At 39.1% G+C, this 21,048-nt stretch overlaps 1 protein-coding gene across 3 annotated transcripts in view; it reads left to right on the plus strand.

The window, feature by feature from the left end:
- Positions 1 to 21,048, plus strand: part of LOC144195673 (uncharacterized protein KIAA0825-like) — a 112,399-nt gene that overhangs the window by 49,969 nt on the left and 41,382 nt on the right. For all 3 annotated transcript variants that reach the window (XM_077715471.1, XM_077715473.1, XM_077715472.1), the window contains 2 exons: positions 651 to 800; positions 3,161 to 3,255. In XM_077715471.1, coding sequence (XP_077571597.1) covers positions 651 to 800; positions 3,161 to 3,255 — 245 coding nt within the window. The remainder of the gene's footprint in view (positions 1 to 650; positions 801 to 3,160; positions 3,256 to 21,048) is intronic.

Consider the following 21,048-nt stretch of genomic DNA (forward strand, 5'->3'; position numbering starts at 1 on the left):
TTTAACAAGCAAAAGAACAATAGTAATGGACTGATTGTTGTTGTTTTATTGGAGCCAAAGTTGTAGACCTTAAAACAATGTGTTCTTGTATTGATTTGTCTCTAATATTCTCCACTCTTTTACTAGTAAACTCATAACTAGAGTGACTTATGACAAAGACAAATAGCAATTTAATCCTCAGATAGTTATATGAAGGAAGTGGCCTTCAATGACTGGCAAGCGCATAGTTACACTTGCCATATAGTTTACAATAGATTGTCTATAAGGATGGGTCTTGAAACAGCAAGAACACGTGGCATGTACATTTGGCTGTTGTTGATGGATTCTATAAACAGCAATAACTCTGCATCAAAATGTGATAAAATGTGAACGGGATACCAACGATGGCTGGAGCACTTCCACTTAGCCAAGGCTGAGACAAGAACAGGCAGGTCAGGGACACTCAGAGCCGGGGCTGAGGCAGAGGGATATGAGTTTAAGAAGCTATGTCAGTGACAGATGAGAATGCCCAATTCACAACTGGATATAAACGAATCTTAACTACTTTCGCACCATATAACTTTCACATATATTTTTGTTTCTTTTCAACACTACTGTAGTGCTGTATTTTTGTCCTCTTTGTGATGTCTGGACTTCTGTGTCTTCCACAGAATTTGCTCATGTCTAAATTCAGTGGGAAATCAGACTTGCCCTGTGTTGCTCCCTTCTTGGTGAGCTTCGACGTGAGCAAGTGTGTCCGCAACACCAAATTCAACCCGCTCGATCAGTTTGACCGACTTGGAAAACAGAAGCTCAATCAGGTTAGTATGTGGATTTAGTTTTCTTTTTCTTTTAACCCTTTATAGGGATGTATAGGGACTTCATTTAGTAACGGATTGGCTACCATTGACGACGCTAGACACCCAATCCATTTTGTGGCGTAAGGTAGCGATTGATTGCTACTAGCCCCAGTCAAAATAGATTGATCATTCACGCCGTCAAAGGCTGTGTGACATTAACTTTTACAGCCATTTATCTCAGTTGGACCTGTAATGTCACTGGCTGACAATATTTTAAAAACTGTTGAATACAACTATGGTATTTTCACACCTAAATGTACAAAATGTTCTCTAAAATGGACGGGGCATCCAATGCACTAAATTTAATATTTTGTATGACCCTCACCGCTTGACTGACTGGTTTCATTTCTTGGCGACACGCTACTTATTGCAATCAACCATGCAAATGTTCATCCTAAAAATAGCCTCCCCGCATATTCCAAGCATTACGGTAAGTCTATTCAAAACATCCCAGACGAGTGGCGAGGCAGCTGACTTCCGTGTGCTCATAGTGCTTTCAACCCTAAAAAACACTCTCAATACAGATTAGAGCTATACAGAGGAAAGGCCTGACGTGAATGTCAACAGAATGTGGGTGTAAACTCTTAAAAAATGGACTGAAGCCATGGAAGAAACACGGTATAAAAGCAAGAACAATCACCCTTTCAGGTGTTGCATCCTATTGGTATGAAATTATGTTAAATAAAATACAAAACCTCTATTTTGTGTTATTGGGGGCCATAATTGGGTTGTGTTTATTTTTAATCTGTTTATTTTTTTTTTACTTTTTGAGGAAATGTGTTAACATATTTAATAAGATAGAATATACAGGAACTAATATATTTTTAATGGTTTTAATCATTAAAAATATTGTCTAAACTAACCAAAGTGATTTTACAGGTTTTTCCGTAGGCTAATTGCAATGCCAATTAACTCTTGGCTGCTATTGATGGCGATATATGTCTAATGCATTTGAACTAGCAGAGGCTGGGAGTGAGTCATCTCCCTGTTCAGAGACGTTGGCCATCTATTAATTTCAATGGAACTATCATATTATTATCATGTACTTTGGGCCTTTATAATTTTGTCACAGCTGTTTGTATCCTTCAATATATTGCCCTGTTTTTCAGCTAATTTCGGGAACCCGAAGAGCTTTGCATAGAACCATCTTATTAAGAGACTGATTAAAAAGACTTCTCCACTTTTGACGGCGATGTAGTTTATCAAATGGAGTAGAGGCAGTAGGGAGCAAAGTTTTATCCATCAATCTCACTTGAAGAATGATCAAAAAGGATGGATGAATAGAGTTCTCCTCCTTCTGTCAATAAAGCTCAGCCTGCTGTTGGGAGTGACATTTTGGCAAACGAGTTACTGTTTTTTACTTGCTTCCCTAATCTTGTGCCAAGTATGGTAGTAAAAGAGAAGAGAAGAATAGGTGATGTCGTGTTGCTTTTAACAGGGGTGGGCAAACAGGTCCTCGGGGACCGCTGTGGGTTCAGGTTTTTTTTCCAACCGATCCAACACAAACATTTTAACCAATGAGATTTTTGCGGAAAACAACAACCACTTGACTGTAATCCACTGTTTGTAGGAAATCTGATTGGTGAAAAGGTGTCCTTATTGTGGGTTATGGGTTGGAATGAAAACCACTGTTGCCCTTTGTGGAATAGTTTGCCCACCATTGTTTTAGAATATAGCATATACACATTAACATTTTTATGAAATTCTATATTATGGATTTATACAATAATTCTCCTTTTTTTAAAAGAAAATGTCTAAAGTATAGGTGTAAAACTCAAAGTCTGGGAGTCAATTCTGGCACGTCACATCAATTTGTGTCGCCAGCATAAGGAAATTGTGCATGTTTATCATCAAAGTAAAATTGGTACAGAAATAAAAAGATATTCACGGTCATGTTTTCTTTCAAACAAATACAAATAATATTTACAGTTTTTTAATTCATAAATTATTACTTTTTAAAGAAAAGACAATTGACTGATTTTTCTCCTTTTTTACATAAACAAAACTAAACCAAATATAAAACTTAGAAGATGACTCTGAAGGAGCAGACTTTCGCCAAAGCAACCACATAAAACGCTTTGTCATATTTGTTAGTGTGCACCCCGTTAAGTGTGACACAAGTTATTTTTCTGAGCCCTGTGACTTTTGACTTCATTCCCCCAAAATGTAATCACCTCTTCCGTTTCAAGCAAGATTGATATTAAGCCCGTCATTCTTTCTTGTGTTCTCGCCAAATTCTTTTTGGGGCTATTATGAGCTTTGACCTTATTTCCTCAAAATTTCATCATATGTAACATCATTTTGTATGTATTTATCTACAGAGTACATTGATTGAGTGGAAATGGGACTGGCAAAGGTTGCTGCCGTCATATCGGAACATGTGTAACGTTACCTTCAAAAATCTGCTGGCCAACAGGTAGGCTGATTCCACAAGTACACATTTGTTTACTTCAGTTCTATGTTGTGTTGTCATACAGTTGAACTCATTTGCTGCCATTGGTAGTGATACAATTATAATCTATTCAAACTAAGAGAACTGGAAGTGAATGATCATGTTTCAATGGCATTGATAGCGATAAAGGCGTAGCATTTTAATTGGGAGGGTTGACAGAGAACATTTGTACGCTTAGTCCTCTCTGTCAAAATGGATTAGCGCCTATCACCATCAATTGTACAGAATGAGTTAACCACCCACTTACACACTCATAACATAACATTTGATTATGGTTATACCTTCAAAACCCTAACTTGGCAAAGCAAACTTAAGTGTATGAGATGCCGAAAACGTGACAAGCCATCATAACCTCTCAAACTATTTTGGTGTGATCTGACTTCATCCAAAGTCCACTGATGGTGTCCTATCCACCTTACCCACCTTGTCCGCTCGTGTTCTCGCTCTGAAACGGGCATACATATTTATGCAGGTATGTGACACATATTAGATGGCCATACTTCAGGCTGTTCCCTGTTCTCCATTCTCAGCTGTCAGATTGCCAGCGATCATGGAGCCATGGGGCTACTCCACCTTGTCTCCACGCCTACGTTCAATCACCACCATTGTAAAACACACATACACACACCTTCATAACAAAGGGCAAGCTCTGCATCTGCCAAGGACACAGGTCTAATAAGGGTGAAGTGTGCAGCTCCGCTGTGTTGTGATGAGCTTTGTCTTCTTGTGGCTGTGCTGCCTTCGACACACTTGCACAAGCAGACATCCATACAAACACACACCCACACACACACGTACGCACACACACCCACACACACACGTACGCACACACACCCACACACACACGTACGCACACACACCCACACACACACACACAATGACATTCTACTTTGCCGTGTAGTCTATTTTCCTCAATGTTAACTAGTAACTCCATTTGTTCATTCATTTTCTGAAATGCTCATCCACACAAGAGTAACACTGGGGGCTGTTGCCTATCCCAGCCAACTTTGGACACAAGGAGGGGAAAATCCCACACAAACCCAGAGAGAACATGCAAACTACCTACAGTGAGTAACCACCTGGGATCATACTCTCGACCCCAGAACTGTGAAGCCGACACGCTAACCACTCACGCACCGGGCCATCTCCATTTGTTCAGTGGAACTCAAGTATGTTCATAAACAGAGGCTTCCATATACATTGACATGAGTGGGTGAGAATGGCAGCCAAAGTACGATGAGGCATAAGCGTACGGTGGGGTGGGTTAAAGGTTATTCAACTTGGGCTAATTTCACTATATAAACAGTGCCTTTGATGCTGTCATTTTCATCATTAGTCTGTCTTTGTTGGGCCATAAGTGCAGATTCCTTGGAGGATTTAGAGAATGATTTGGATTCTTGCTCAGATGCTCTCAAAGAGCATGGAAGATAGTTTTCATAGTGGGTGTCATATAAGCTTGAAAAGTCTCTGACTCCAAAAGCCGACCAAAGCAAATGATATTTGTGGGATAGTGCGTTGGTGTCAGATGATTCACTGTTTATTGCAAAACATAAGAATGCTCTTATTTAAATGCTGGCTCAACTACCCTTGGTTGTGTGTTCAGGAGTCTTCACAACAAATGCTGTTTCTGATAGTCACATATTTGTGCCCAATGTGTTTCTTTGAGTACTCTGGTTTGCTCCCACATGTGATTCCCTAAACACATTTGATATTCTGTGAGAATAGTCCATCTGCCAGTGCTTTATATTGTCCATCTTACAAGTTTTAGTCACCTTGAATGACTTTCCTGTACGGAGTTAATAATTTTCTCCCTAGACTGTATGACTTGGCAGTGTGGCTCATTGGCCGGTGGCCTCCTATATTTTGTTACAGTGGCAGGACAGTTATTGTGCCCGGAGTTTATATCACATTCTAATAGAGCAAGGCTATGAGTTAAGAGCGGGAGGCTTTTATACCGGGGCCGTTAAATCACTGTTCAGATGACTTCATTAGCAGAGCAAGACACATGCTGCGACACTTATCCGTCCATACACGAATACTCTCGTCCACACTCGTGTGCACGCTTCCCCCTCACTACCTTGAAGGTGTAGCATCAGGGTTAGACAGAAACGGTTGTGGATTTATTCAGGTGTATGTGTGTCCTTCTTTGTCAGCCGTCACTTCAGTTCCTTCAGCATGATGGCTCATCCATCATTTCTAGATTGAGCTTTTCAGCAGAAACTAGACTGATTAATACCACCCCAGGACCTCCCAGGGTAGCTCAGCTGACTGGGCTGACCTGCATTAATGTGTAGATAGATGGTTTGTGGGTGGACTAACTTACTATGATCGTGTGTTCCCTCGAAAAATGGTTGTTCTCTTGGCTTCCCAAGTGCCCAAGTGGCTTACTGAGGAACACTGACTGTAATCAGATATGAATGCATTACAGACATACATATTATGATGATTTTCCTCCATTGCTTGTCCAGTGTTTACTCTTTGTGCAGCACACAGCAGAGCAAGTCATATCTCTCTTTACTATTTTGTAATGACTATAACAAGGTCGAAGTATATCTGTCAAGTGAAGAAATTTACAAAGGCAAATGTATGCAGTTGAGGGTATGTTTGTATGTCTGTATGTTTTTGTTCATGAAAACTCAAAAACAAATACAGGGATAATAATGTATACAGGATAATAGGTTTGTCATGAAACGGAAGAAGTTATTAATTTTTGGGGCAATGATGTTTCAAATAAATTAGTTTTTCTGCCCTTTTTGGCATGATTCACTGTTTATGTACTTTACTGACATTAGATCATTTGATGTGCTTTAGATTTAGAAAAGCAAATCAATTATTTTTTTCCCAGGTTCTGGACAGTTACTTTAGTGTTACCGATAAAAGTTAGTTGGTAATTCAATTTTTACATTTTTTACAGATAGCCAAAGGTCCTTGGACATAACTAAATTGAGCAATTCAAAGAATCAGAGCCATATCTTTCCGTGTCATATACAATTGCTCATTTCTTTCACAATGATTTAACTTGAATCAGGAAGTGGTTCAAATCAATAACATTTGCTCTTGGTTTACAACCTTGTGCAAATTGCAGGTTTTCTGTGTGTTAATTGAAAAACTCTGCACACCACCATGTCCTCTTTTGTTAAGATGAAAACATTGGTTCTAAAGTGACTCAACTTTTATGAATAGCTTCTTTTCAACTACACCAATAACATATTTTCTTCAGGGAACACTTGTAGCCATACGGTAAAGGGAAAAATAAAGTTATTTAGTTGAAGCGGCTAACCCGAAGGCCTTGTATTGACAAATTTCTGTGAATTCCTGCAAAAAAAAAAAATAATAATCTACTTGAATCGAAAGTGTATTCTTGGGTACGAGAGGTTTTCCAATGTCAAGGTGACTTTAACCACGTTGGCTTTGTGTGCCAAAGGGTTAGGGTTGTCGTTGATAAGAATTAGCCAGCAATGATTGATGATGCTACATGTGTCAAAGTGCATCTTATCCACTCCATCATAGGCACTTTATTTTACTCAAGGACGTCCAAGTTTGACCTTTCAGACACCTCCCTGAGGCAATAGACAAAATTTGTTTGTATTGTTGTCATGCATGATCCACTTTAGTAAATATTTTGTATTTTTAAGTGTAGAGATCATTTTACTCCACACCTTCACCATTCTAAACACATACAAAATCAATACTTCATTGTCTTAACCTTGCTGTTGCCACTCAGTGCCATAACAATAGTCGTTTGATAGTAAAATGCCAATGTGTGGTGTTCTCGTGCTTGAGCAGATCCTTAAATTGCCACGATAGACGTTTGTGCTTTCAGGAGGTGGGCAGCCACCATCTGTTCCAGGACTCTACCATATGGTGGGGACTTTTTTCAGGGAACAAAATAAAAACAAATATGTCAAAGTGTTCGTATTTCGGTGGATGCTGTTCAACCTGGGGTGGCACTCTTTGTCTGGTTTAACTGACTTTATGCTTCAAATGATCGGGGTGTGTGCCTCCTGCCCTCAATTTCATACACATATACATTTATTTATTTATAACAGAAGTACAGCGAGAGCTTCTCAGATTTTTGCATTAAAACCACCAAATGTAACAAACTTTTTAACACTTTGGTGCTATTGCAAGCAATGGATTTCCATTTCACTGGAGGGGTTTGCAGATAACATTTGATTGCTGCCAGACAACAAATCAAATTGGACACCTAGCACATCAATAGCTGTTCACATAATGACTCTATGCTGGACTTACCAGTTGAAACGTATTTGATGTCCATCACTGTCGATAGTGATGAATGAGTCAATTGCTTGTGTTATGCGACTGTATACAGTTGGTTTGCTGCATGTTAGGTTTAAACAGTTTAAAGGTTAGCCAAAAGTTGTATGTCTGTCAAAGAAACAAATAGCCATAATCTGCCTCTCATTCTTGCAAGAGCAGGAATTTAATCGACTTTTCAGAAAAAAAATGGTGTCATTGAGGATGGCCTTGTTTTTGTGTCATCCATAGCCGTGTGGACAGTTGGGAATGTGAGTTGGTGATGATGGAGTCAGAGTGCATTTTTAGTCTGCTCGCTTATTCGCTAATACATGCATTGTGTATTTTAGCATCCCTATACTATATTGTCACATTGAGGTTTTCATTAGATTCAAAAAAATGCAGGCGAGCTTGACAAACCTTCGCATGTACACGTTGGCGCCGCAACAACTTCCGCATTACTCGCGTCATAGCGGGAGTACATGTGTCCGTGGATGTTCGGCTCTAATATTCAGAGGTTTGCTTCAAAGGCGAATAAATCAACCATCCCTGGGATAAGGCCATGGCCCCTCCTCAAGCTACACAGACAGTCTGAGAGGCTCATTAATCATATGGCCAGTCACAGATGTGATGGCTTCCACACAAACCACCAGCAGACTGTGAAAGTCACATCCAGCAGAGTCAACTGTCAGTCAGACAGGAGGAGGCTGCACTTTCTATGCGTCTGTATCCAACTTTCTTATTTATTTTTTTTGTCAGACATTTCACAACCTCCTTACAACTTCTCATGTCTGACATAAGGCCCACTATTTGAAATATTTGGTTTGACCCTTTAAAAATGAGCTTTTGGGTCAAAGAAAATCTGTCTTCGACGAGATTGGTCATGGTCAAACCATTATGGAGACAAGAAGCATTTGTCATGAGTGTTCACCATTGCATTGCCTTCGGTCCCTTTGTCGCACAAATATTTTTCATCTGTGGCCACCGTATGAGTAAAAAGGTCTGCCACTTTATTTTTGCCCGCTACTAGGCAATGCCTTTGCTCAATGGATTTGAACATGGAAAAAAAAGTTAACATTAACCCAGGTAGAGCTATGATTTATCAGCTTGTTTTCCGGGTCATTGTGCTCTATATATGTCAGTTTGAGACTTAATGGGGAAGTCATGTTGCTAGTATTCTGCTTTAACCTGAAAATCTTCATCCAATGTCTACCATTCGCTATTAGCTTTGAGGCTGGCAGGTACTTGAAAAAAATGATCTAACTTGGCGTTGGAGACTTATACTATTTTGTTGTTGTTGTCAATCGGTGTAAATACACTGATATTTAGAAAATGAATAGCCACCACTGGGTAGTTCAATTTTCATGGAAGTGTAGCTGGATGAATTGCTTGGGTGAGAGACTGTGTACCATCATAGCTAAATGAAAATGCCATTTAATCTACTGCAAAGCCCTCAAAGGATGAATACAAATGCCGAATGGAACAGGAACAAGCCACTAAAAAGCCACTAGTTTCTGATTAAAAATGGCAAGTCCCAAGGCACCGCAAATATACTGAGAGGGGAAGGTGTTGTAGATTTATTCTTTTTAGAAATGACACTGTTCTGAACCACAGAACAAAGAATGTATGTGTTTTTCTCAAATCTAATCCATTTGAAACTGCCAATGATCATATTTGAGTCTAATTAACTGGAATAGACCAATGCTTTTTTACTAAACCCTTGAGTTGGTAAACTCTGCCATTTAATAACCATGGTCAATGAGGAATCTCAACAGATTGTTTTAAGAATGGTTTAGCATAGGATGATCCTGACTCAAGAATGTGAATTTAAACACAATTACATAATTGTTTCTTAAATGGAAAACATGCAATGTAAAGGTTTTATTTACTATTGAGAAAACATGCTTCTTACATTATACTTGGTTTTATTGGATTGGTAAAAAGCTCCCTTTTTTGTCGCCCTGTATAATCCCCTAATTCCAATAATTTATCTCTCATGGTCACTTCGTGCACTTGAATTCTGTGAGTTCATGAGATAGCAGCACTCTGTTTTGGTACATCACGAGGTTGTATCGTGTCATCATGCTCATTAGACTGTCTGTAGTGTCCAAGCCTGGTTGGCAAATCGCATGGCTCGCTTCGTCTTTCCCATTTGCATGTGGTCCAGGAAGAGATAATTAGAGGGATCTCTGCCTGTCACTGTTAATCTGGGACTTAGTGAAGAGCTGTGATGCCGACATGCTGATGGACTGACACGCTTCACGCTTCTCACAGACACACACACATTTGATACTAACCCCACAGCTTCTACACATACTCTCTCTAAGTCATTTACCATTTTGACCTAAGACCAATGCAATTATGATCTGAAAATTCCTTTGTCTCTAATGCTTCTTTATTCAAAAGAGGCTCCCAGCAGTCATATATGAACTAATGCATGTTGACTCTGGCTGTTTACATCCTTTGTACGATGCTGTTGACACAGGTTTTTGATTCCCAAACAGGCAGAATGCTCAGTAAGCCTCTTGAACAAGCCCAGCTGTCAACCCAGTACTCTCTTGCACAAATACACACACATTGGTGCTCACATCCGCTGGCACAAACTAAAAACACACGCTCTCACAGTGCTGATTGGCATTGCTCCTATTTTCACATAAATCCCACTGATTTATCCAATCAATCTTACTTGCGTAGGGGAGGGATGCAAAGTAAGGTTAAAGTAAGATGATGCCCCCCTATTTTGGTAAGTTAGAACCTACATTGAACAAAAGAGAAACAATTATATGGACCTATATTTACTACTGAAAGGCACAAAAATAATTTGATGAATAGCAATGTCTCTAATTAATCGAATATCAAAGTATTTGTCAGTTCATTTGCTATTTGGTTAGTTGAACAGTTGATTAATTGTGGCAGGCCTGATTGTGAGACAGAATGATCCCTTCAAATGAAACCAAAAGTAAAATGGACCCAGATAATTTGGGTTCCCCGCCCTGATGACCTCATCCTAGAATCCTTGAGCAAGAAACTGGACCCTGAGTTGGTGATGATGTTGTGTCATGAGTAGTTAAACGGGGATTTGGTGTTAACTATGAGTACCTAGGATGTTGAAAGGGGCTATACAAGTGTAAGCATATTCACCGTTTCTTTTCACACTTGCCTGCCATTTACAATGTTAGACGTTTAATCCATCTTAACTGGAAGAAGCTGGTAGCAATAGTTTGCTGCCATCCTCTCCCAGCTTAAATGATTTTTTTTAACTTTGTCATGAATGGTATTTGGACACTGTGTTCCCTCTAAATGAAAGCTATTCTTTTGAACATTGTGGTATTGTTCAACAGCACATAGGTCCGACAGTGACATCAACTGTTTTTCTGTGTGATCCTTTGTCACCACTGATGCCACATAAAAGTTAGTACTTGACTAAAGGTTTTTTTTAAGTGTACAAGGTCCCAAATTGGTGTTCTAATGTGGTCATCTTTCTACTAGAAGACACTTTTGTTCATAAGCTCCCACTACACTTGATTTCCCTTTTTCTTCCGCCTTGCTTTACTGTCTTCTTTTTCTCATGCCAAACACACGTGCAATCACTTCTGACACTCAGACCTACTCAGACCCTCACAAAGTGAAATAGCTCGTGCTGCTGTAAGTCCCCTCCGTGCCATTACAGGTAAGCGCAATGGTGCACTTGTCTTGACACTTGTCTTGACAAATACAAAGAGCTGAAAACTGCAGCTTTTTACATCAGCCTGTCACATCTGTTGAATGGAAACAAAATACAGATCACCTGCCATATATATAAAAATATACACACACATGGTGTTAACCCTTTATACATCAGGCATTGACCTCATTGGCTGCCACTCACTGAACTAGAAGTCTAACTCATTTTGACTTGGGCTGTCAATGGCAAAAAAAAATATTCACACTAAGCCCTCAATGGCAAGGTGTGAATGTTTTTTTCTTTTTTTGTACTTTTTTTTAGTTTGTAAAATTTAAAAAGAAGGAGAAAAATATAATGTGGTCCTTCATCACTTTGTGGCTTCAATATGTCACATTTTTTTTCAATATTAAATATTATTTTATAGTTCATAAAATCCATGACGCTACCCGCAGGAATCCCAGTTTTTCTACTTTGTGAATGTTTCACTGTTTCTTGGACTTGTGTTTTGTATAGAACCAGGTCTCTTGGCTCACCCTTACTATCCATTGAGATATTTTTAAAAGTCCTTAATGTGAAGCAAACTAAAAGATGATTTAATGGACCCTCCATAATTAAAACTGCAAAGATGCCCGAGCTTTTTTCATGTGAAACTCTCGATTTACAACCAGCTGGGTGGTTCACAGCTGTCCTGTGGTGACAAAGTAACCTGCCCATCCATGGCAAAGTGGCAAGTGTGCGCTTGTACTCTCCTATCTTCATACCTCTCTGGCTCCTTTACCTTTACACTTGTCTCTCTCTCTGCTCTTACTCTTATTTACCACCTCTCGCCTTGCCTCTTTCTAACTCTCTTAGAAACGTCATTATGCTTTGAACCGATGTTTCTTTGATCACAGGCTTTGCTTTGTGACTATAAGGCCTCTCACCTCTTCAGTGCTTGTTTCAAAAGAGGAATCCACTTTTGTGGCTCACCTGTGGTGTTGATGGCTAAGAGCATTGGATGTCTGTGTTTTTCTGTCCATTCTGAAAAACCACACATTACTGTGAAGCTTCAAGTTGCAATTATTGTGTGTGTGTGTGTATATATATATATATATATATATATATATATATATATATATATATATATATATATATATATATATATATATATATATATATATATATATATATATATATATATATATATATATATATATATATATATATATATATATATATATATATATATATATATATATATATATCTTTAAATGAATAATTATTTCATTTTATATATAATTTATATATAACTAATAATGTGGATAAAACCACAATTACCCTCCAGTTATGGACCCCATAACTGATTTTACTTCCTCCTACAATATTTATCTCATTGATTAAAACCCAGGTGACAGGCCAAATGTTAACATTTTAATGCCAGTAATGTCAATCCCTGCCCAAATCTCCATGTCAAAGTGAATTGGACTTCCACCCTAGTTTTTGGCTGCCACTGACTACATTGAGCGTTTTCTGAAGGGTAACATATTTTGGGGGCACGTTGGTGGTAAAAGTCAACATTCAGAGTGTATAAACAACACTTCATATTATTATTTTTCAATGTCGAAACCAGAATAATTTGACCCAAGTAGTATGCAAGAGTTTAGTGTGTGCCAGTGTTGTAATACCATTTTTTGTTGGATTATCTCTGATCTATAAGTATCCTGCACAGGGCCCAGTGTGGGCTGATATCTGTCTGTGTAGATCTGTGTCACCGCACGCAGATACAGCTGATATCGCTGTCATCTCAGCAGTCACATCTGACAGCAGTGATCATAATCAGCCTCCCCCTGGCTTTCCTTCCCCACTATCTGTTTTCCTCTCAGTTACAACCTAACCTGATAGTTAAAATGTTCACCTCTGCCATTGTATTTTTTCCCCTTACATACAGCAATGGTACGCCTTGGGAATATTCTGTAAAAAGAAAATGGAGAGTTATTGTTTGTTGCTGTTATTTCTGTTTGTGTGTGAATGTGTTGGTAGGTGGTTGTGTGTCATAGAACATTTTACAAAGGGATCAGGCCCGGGGGGTGTTGATACATCACTGCAGTAGAGCAAAGTAGAGGGTGGAGGCAAACAAGTTCAGAGCAGATGTAGCAAACAGCCTCACTCGGCTGTACGCACGATGCAGTTAGCAGGGTGTTTGTTTGATTTTTTTTTTTTTTTAGAGGGAGGGCCAAATCTGTGTTCAGTGGCGTTTGGTATCAGTGACAGAAAAGATCAAGCCACGACACCACAAATGAAGCTGTCAAAGTGACCCGACTGTCGGCGCCCGAGGAGAACGTCCCTCGTGTGAACATTTTATTATGATCGCGGTAAAACCTCACAGTGAGAAGGAATGACTTTAGTGAGAAACAGCAAAAACACACACGCAAACAATTTCCCTTTGGTGGAGAGAGACAAAACGAGTGGCTCTTGTATCATGGTCGGTGATGGAATGAATTATAAATCTGTGTAAAGGGATTAAGAAACAATAGTTTAAGTCACTGGGATCTTCGCCTAGTTTCCGCAACCTCCGAGCAGCAACTAATTAGCACGTTCAGCACAAGTGAATGATCACATTAATGTGATTTCTGCTTTTGTAATGCACAACTTTAGGCAAACACACATACACACTTTATAGTGTTGTCAATCTGTGGACGCATTGTGGACATGAAGTTACGTGGATACAGTGCAGTAATGCAATTGTACCATTGTTATCAGTCTCTATTGTATCAAGTCTAAATGAAAAAGCTGCTTTCAGATAAGGTTTGATTCACTCTGTGAATTGCTCTTAAACTTCTTTTAACTCATTGAGGAAACACTGAGAGATGAGCATTTTCAGCCGGTCCTCTGAGTTAAATCAACAAACATAATCTACTGGAAATGCCCCATGTTCAATATGGTTACACACTGCTTACGAGTTTATGTTATACTTTTTTATTTGAGTCTAAGGGACCGTTAAGAGTTGTTCCTTATCTTCCCAACTGCTGATTGTTGTAAATTAACTTCAGTTGTGCCAGTATCCAGCCCCTCTACTTTTATTTTGTGTTCCTAAGTAAAAGATAAAACATCAAAATGGATAATGACTATCTCTGTGGCGTCTGTCATGAAATCATGTCATTCCGTCTTGAGTTGATTGGAATTTGTCTACAAGTGTGTTGTGTTTACCTCTTCCAATGTCAAAACACTTGGCTTTTTTTCCATCCTTCTGCTGTGAGTTTTGATCACTTGACCACTAATAGGGGTCTAATTCATATGAACCATGTGAGGGGTGAACAGTTCAAACAGATTGGACATCCTTCCCCATCAAATGCAGCCTGAGTTAAGTTATTAATATAATTTTGCCCCCACATAATTTCCATTCTATTTGTATAGCAGATACAATTCACATCAGCTAATTAGTATCCACTCACCGATATAGGGGGGAAGGGAGACAGGGACCAGAAGAGGCAGAAGCAGAAAAAAAATAGGGTGAGAAGCAGCACAGAGAGTAAGGGCGGATAATTAGACAGAATTAAGCCATCTCCCTAATCTAGCCCCTGAAAGAAAAGAGATGGAGATGGAATGAGGGGGCGCTGGGTTGAGGTCTTCACATTCACCCCTCTCGCTCCCCTCTCTCCTTGGTCTGGCAAAGGCTGTGAATGTGTGGGAAAAGAGGGGCCTAGTGCTTGAGGCTGGGCAGAATGGATCAGCTTGGGATTGGGAGGCTCGAGAAGTGTTTCATTGTCATGATGTCACTGCTGCTCAAGAAGGTTGACCTCTGACTCCTATAGATTCATGGTAGCCCACTGCAAACCCCCACCCCACAATACCCTTTCAATGCCAGAGGTACCAGATTGCCGACGGGCGCCCACTAGGTGGTACCCAAGCTTTTTGCTGTGGAAAATTGACGCACTTTAGTGCATTTAGCGACCATTCCCCATGTCTGTTCCACTTCATCCTTCCTTCCCTTTTTGCTTGCCTCCCATCAGTCACTCTGTTGTCTCGCATTTTGCTCCCCCATTCTCGTCCCGCCTGGCATCGGGGTAGCCACCGATATAGCGCACGCCGCCAGATGTCGCAAATACATCATCTGAGGGATGAGGCACGATAGGAAAAAGTCACGGCACGTACGAATGGGGGGGGAGAAGACTTACTGTGTGTGGGTGTCAGCATATGCCTGCATTTATCTGTGCATGTTTCTGTTTTCCAATGTGTGCGTGTGTGTCTCCTGTGTGCAGACGCGTGTGTGGAGGTCACAGCAGGTCAGCATATTGTCCCTCAGATGTTTGATATTTTATGTATAAGAGGGTGGCCAGAGCCAGAGAATGAGCACGTTCCTGACAGAGGCATCTTTTTGCCAACAATTCGCCACCTCAGCAATGTCGAGCCAGGCGTCACATCATCAACAATGGAGAGGAGCGGGATTTATACCCGCATAAGGATGATAGGAGCAAGAGATAAAACCTACAGATAACCAGCAGGGTTGGGCCAGAGCACCATTGCAATAAAATGATTACGATCATGCAGAATGTGTTGTACCCTCGAAAGTGGAACAACCTCACTCAAATTTCCATTGAGTTTAGAAGGGAATATTTTCCCTTGTTGCAAGAATGATTTGATTACCGAATCGAACTTCATCATTTTTTTAAATAATATTTGAAAGTGATTTACTTTCTGCTTCATAAAGAGGTCATTCATTGGTAGACATTTACATTTAGACATCAAATCCATTTGAACTTGGAGCTGCTGACCGTGGTCATTAGTATTATTTTACGTTTTGGAATGTCTAATGAAGAGTAGAGAAAAGTGTATTTAAAACTGAGACAAACTCCCCACCTTCCTCATCTTAAATTCTGTTGTCCTCAGTCTGACAACTGATTTTAATTCATTGGCTGCAGTGGATGAAGCAAAGTTTCTCTAATATGTACACATTTTTACATTGACTACACAGTCACTCCATACTGCATTTATGAATGACTTTCAGCTTTTACCCCCAAGGGTGACCCATAGAAAAACAGTCAATCCTATCATAGATTTTGCTTATATTTTACGCCAAATGCCCATGCTGAAACCACCCACACAAGCAGGAATTAAACCTGGGCCACTATAATGGAAGCATAGTGATCAGACCATTAAGCCACAACCCAGGCCCATCCTATTGTTCAAATTTTAAAATAAGAATAATTGTGCCTATAGTGACCACATGGACCAATACAACTTGATGTGTAAGACAAAAATAAAACTGCAATTTCAGAATCAGCATGGCAATATTAATTTTAATCACGTGAAAATGTAACTGAACTGATTCTATTTTCTTTCAAATGATCCCCCATTGAGTTATGAGCTTGTATTGTTGATAATTGATACAGAATAAGAGTCTCTATTTAACTACTATTAGTGACTCGGCAGTTTCTTCTTGGTAATGACACTAAAGGGTCAGCTGTGTCTGTGGTGAATGTAGACCAATCAAGAGTGTTGTTGTTTGTTCAAAGTCAGCTAGTTTAAGTTCTTGAATCCAAAATGGGAAGGTACAGTTACGACGTGCCAAGCAGACAGTCATCTTTGGAGGAGCATATTATTTTGTGAGGGGACAGTGCTGACTTCCCCAGATCAGACAGTGTCGTGGAGGAGATTCCCCCAGAGAGGAGTGATCCCTCACAGTGCTCCCCTTTTCCTCCTATGGGGGAAGTTTTCCAACGTCTTGCTATTGTAGTCGGCCTCAAAAGATTTTCAGCAGTCAGCATTAAAAGGTGCAGATCTAAAGAGACACCTCCAACTGAAATACTGATAGAAGAAGAACTGGTATAAAAATAAAGCGATGAGTGGGAGGTTAGCTGATAGAATCTAATACACACATTAAATACTGCTCTTTAGAATTGCTTTGTGCCCTAACAACAATTTGGATTTTTTCACTTTCTTCATGTGTTAAAGTAAGTTACCCCTTTTTAAAGTCTCCTGTTCGAGCTGTCGTTGAAGATTGTTTTGCTGTATTCCCTTCTGTGCTCAAACACTACATGAGAGGTGGTTACCCCAGTGACAGTTTATCCGTGACATCAAACTCAAAATGTGTTGTGTCGGGTCAGGGCAGAATTGTACTGCTGCTCAGACACTCCTCCAAGTGTTCCCCCAATCCAGGGGAAAAAAACAATAACAATAATCTATGGTGGAAAGAAAAAAAGTCAAATATCTCGAATGTCACTAATTTGTGACAATACACACACACACACACACACACACACACAAACACACACACATAGATTAATCATTAGTCATGTGTGCAGATTCAACTGCATACAACCATGGCCAATCCTAAGGTTGCATAAAAAAATAATAACATTAATGGACAACATCACGATAGACATCCACTATTAAAAGTTTGTCAAACAAATAATGTGTGCACCTCAATGTAGTGACCACTGACAGTCATGTCACCAAATCTTTAAATTTTTTAAATGACATGTTCACAATGTTATTCTGACCCGCAAGCTCTATTTTATTATCACTATATATCTATCTAACATAAAAATAACTTTGTTGTCATTGCAGATAACAACAAACACTTTGATTTCATAAACTGTACTTAGACAGCACTGTATACATGCACACAACAACACAAAGAAACAACAAGGTGCAACAAAGTGTCCACCGTCCTTCATTATCAACCCCCTTTTTAGTTATCTCCCATTTCTCGCTTCCTCTATCTGAAGAGGTGGCATTTTTTGTTGCAAAGGAGCATCAAGATATCAGAAAGCGTGGATACATATCATAACAAACAAAGTCATCATAATAAACCGCCAAAATCTAATCAAGGACTATTGATCCATGTGCTGAAAGGAGAATGGCTTAACCAATATGGACGACATGATGGGGGGGCTTAACACTTCAGTTTTTCCAATTCCCACCTTTGGACTTGGAGTCCTCAATGAAAAGATGATCCAATCATCACACCATTGGACATATCTTTTTTTAATGTAACACAATTTCTGTTTTATTTTTATTATAAGACCATTTTAAAGAACCCTCTGTAATTACCTCCACCAGAAGGTGAAACATGGGAGGTAATATATTTCGATCATTATGTCTGCCCGTGCCTATATTTGTGTTCACAATAACTCAGGAGCAACTAAATGTATTATCACACTTGCAGTATTTTTCTTTTAATTTAAATAGACAAGGGGATTCCATGTTTGGTAATACGATCAAAAGTGACATAGGTTTGCATGTTTGTTGTCTAGCTGATTTAAGGACAAGTAAAGTAATCTGGAGATAAATTGATAACGCATTAGCTGAGTTGACTGAAATTCTCAGGAGAAAAACGTCAAAGTTCACATTTGTCGTTAGGTGGAGGAATTTCCTCTCAAAGTACTGCACTCTTGTATCATGAACTCATACTAATTCACATGTAATTCTAGTTTGGCTTTGTTGTTTTTGCACTGTCCGACTCCTTCACTGCCATTTACGGCAATGGACATCCATTTTAACTGGGAGACAATTATTTGCTACTGGCCTTTCCCAATCAAAATTAATTGAATCTCAATCATCACAAATGGTAGGCAATCACCTTATATGTATCTGAATTATTATGTCCGACCTAGGTCGTGATAATGTAATTTCCTTGCAGAGCCAGTCTTTGTTTCTAGACACAATAGCAAAACATAAAATGCTTACATTAACAACATAACAAAATTAACATTCATGGGATTTTGTGACATTTGAAATTTAATCTATAGTAGTATGTGTATTATGCTTTTTTTTCTTTTCTTTCTTTTTTTTAAACAAAAACAATCTAATAGCCAATATCGCACAACAACTTTTCTTTTATTATTTGCAATAATACTTTGGCTTTGAAGGCTACTGATATTGATTTTTGTAAGGCAATGCATTTATTGTGAAGGTAAATGTTATTATTTTAATATTGGTCTCATGCTAATTTAATAGAGCGTAACATAAACATCAGGGTGAGAGCCTGGGGGTCTCGCTATCTCCGGTCGTCAACTCGCACTGGCACATCAAAACCACTGTGCTAAAATTTAAACAATATTCAGTCTTTTTTCTTTGTGATTTTGCAATAATAACATCATGTGATCAAACTGTATGAAATATATATTTTAATGATATGTTCTTACAGCGCAGTGGACTAGTACATTTGTCCCATTGTTCTGAAGATGGTAAGTGAGTCTTGGATCAGGTGTCTCACAGATTGAGTTTGCTCAGATAAATATTCCAAAACTTTAAAAGTGACTTGTTTTTTTTGTCTAACTTTTGAAAAAAAATGAAAACAACAAAGATTTTTAGCCTTTTTTTATTTTAGTACGTGCATGTCCAAGGCTGGATCAGTTGGTACATATCTCCATTGAGTCTAGAGAAGGCTTATTTGACCCCAATCAGCACAGTTTATCAGCATTGAGGTCATTAGCCTACACCCAGATGAGTCGTTGAAAGTCATTTGACCAATTCCCAGCCTCTCCTCTTGTCATCACTTCACCTTGGCTTTGTTAATCAATAGACCATTCAAACAAGCAACCAAGCAGAAAACCTTTTTTTCACATTTTAATGTCTGGTGTGCAACTGTGGTGTTCACAGTACAACAAGCAGTAGGATGCTTATAACTGCTCAAGATACTGTATAACAGGGGTGCCGAATTCCGGCCCTTGAGGGCCCCTATCCAGTCTGTTTCCCATTTGTCACTTCACCAACAAACCTGAGTCAAATAATCATGATTGTTATCAAGCTAGATAAGCAGATAAGTAGATGACCATTCACACTCACAATTATATCTCCACCACCGGGAATCAAGCCCACACCTGCCCGTACTTAAAGTCAGCTGAGTCAACCCTTAAACCTCCATGACACTTGCTTGTTTGCAAATCTATTTATTATCTAAGAGCCATTAAAAATGAGTAAAATTGTTTCACTCTTAAAATGTGCCACCATTTGATAGGAAATCACTACAAAAATATTACTGCTATGGTAGAAATTCCTGCTAAATACTGCTAAGCTTTGATTAGAGCTTGTATTGAATTTACTTTGTACACATGAAGAACTTCTTACAGTACTGTCACTCCAGTCTTTTCCCCTGCTTCCTGTTCTCATCATCTCACCGCTATGTATTAATATTTAATCCAATATTGAAAAATTGAAGCGGGCACACCATCGGCAGGGCTACCTCAGCTGTTCAGCATATATGAGTCCCTTTATGCGTGACACTTGGACCTACAGTTGGGAAATTGCAGTCAAATGGAACAAAGGTAGTCTTGAGTAAAGGACTTTAACTCCTGAATAACATTGCTAACAAGTATCCTCGAGGCAAATGTAAATGTTACTTGTCTTTACACCAATTGAGTTACCAGCATGTATTGGTTTTAAGCATTGGTTTGAATTTTGGTAGAATAAAAATGTATTTCAGTTGTCACACCACTTGAACATCTTTACTCCATGTCAGTGTTTTAGTCTTCACCACTGTTCAGTTTAATGTTCTTCACTTTTCTTAATAGACCAGGAAACCCTGGCCTTTCAGTTGTTACCATGGCAACTGACCTATTTGCCTGCTGCATATGTGAAAGTGAAAGAGCTTAAGAGAAACATAGACCATCACACCGATGGACGGACGAGGCTCATCATTAGACTTTACACTCCTTTGTCAGTGTCTCAGCTTCTGTCTCTCTCTCCTTCTCACCAAAACCTTACCAGTGATCTTAAAGTACTGTGGTGTTATCTTTCCAATAAGAATGTATTGTAGTGCATGTACACAGTACATAGACACTTTTCATTCTGAACTCTCCTGAAATGACACACTTGGAAATTCACTGTAAGTTTTATTTCAGATAGTGTATTGG

Source organism: Stigmatopora nigra, chromosome 4, assembly GCF_051989575.1.
Source record: "Stigmatopora nigra isolate UIUO_SnigA chromosome 4, RoL_Snig_1.1, whole genome shotgun sequence".
Lineage (NCBI taxonomy): Eukaryota > Metazoa > Chordata > Actinopteri > Syngnathiformes > Syngnathidae > Stigmatopora > Stigmatopora nigra.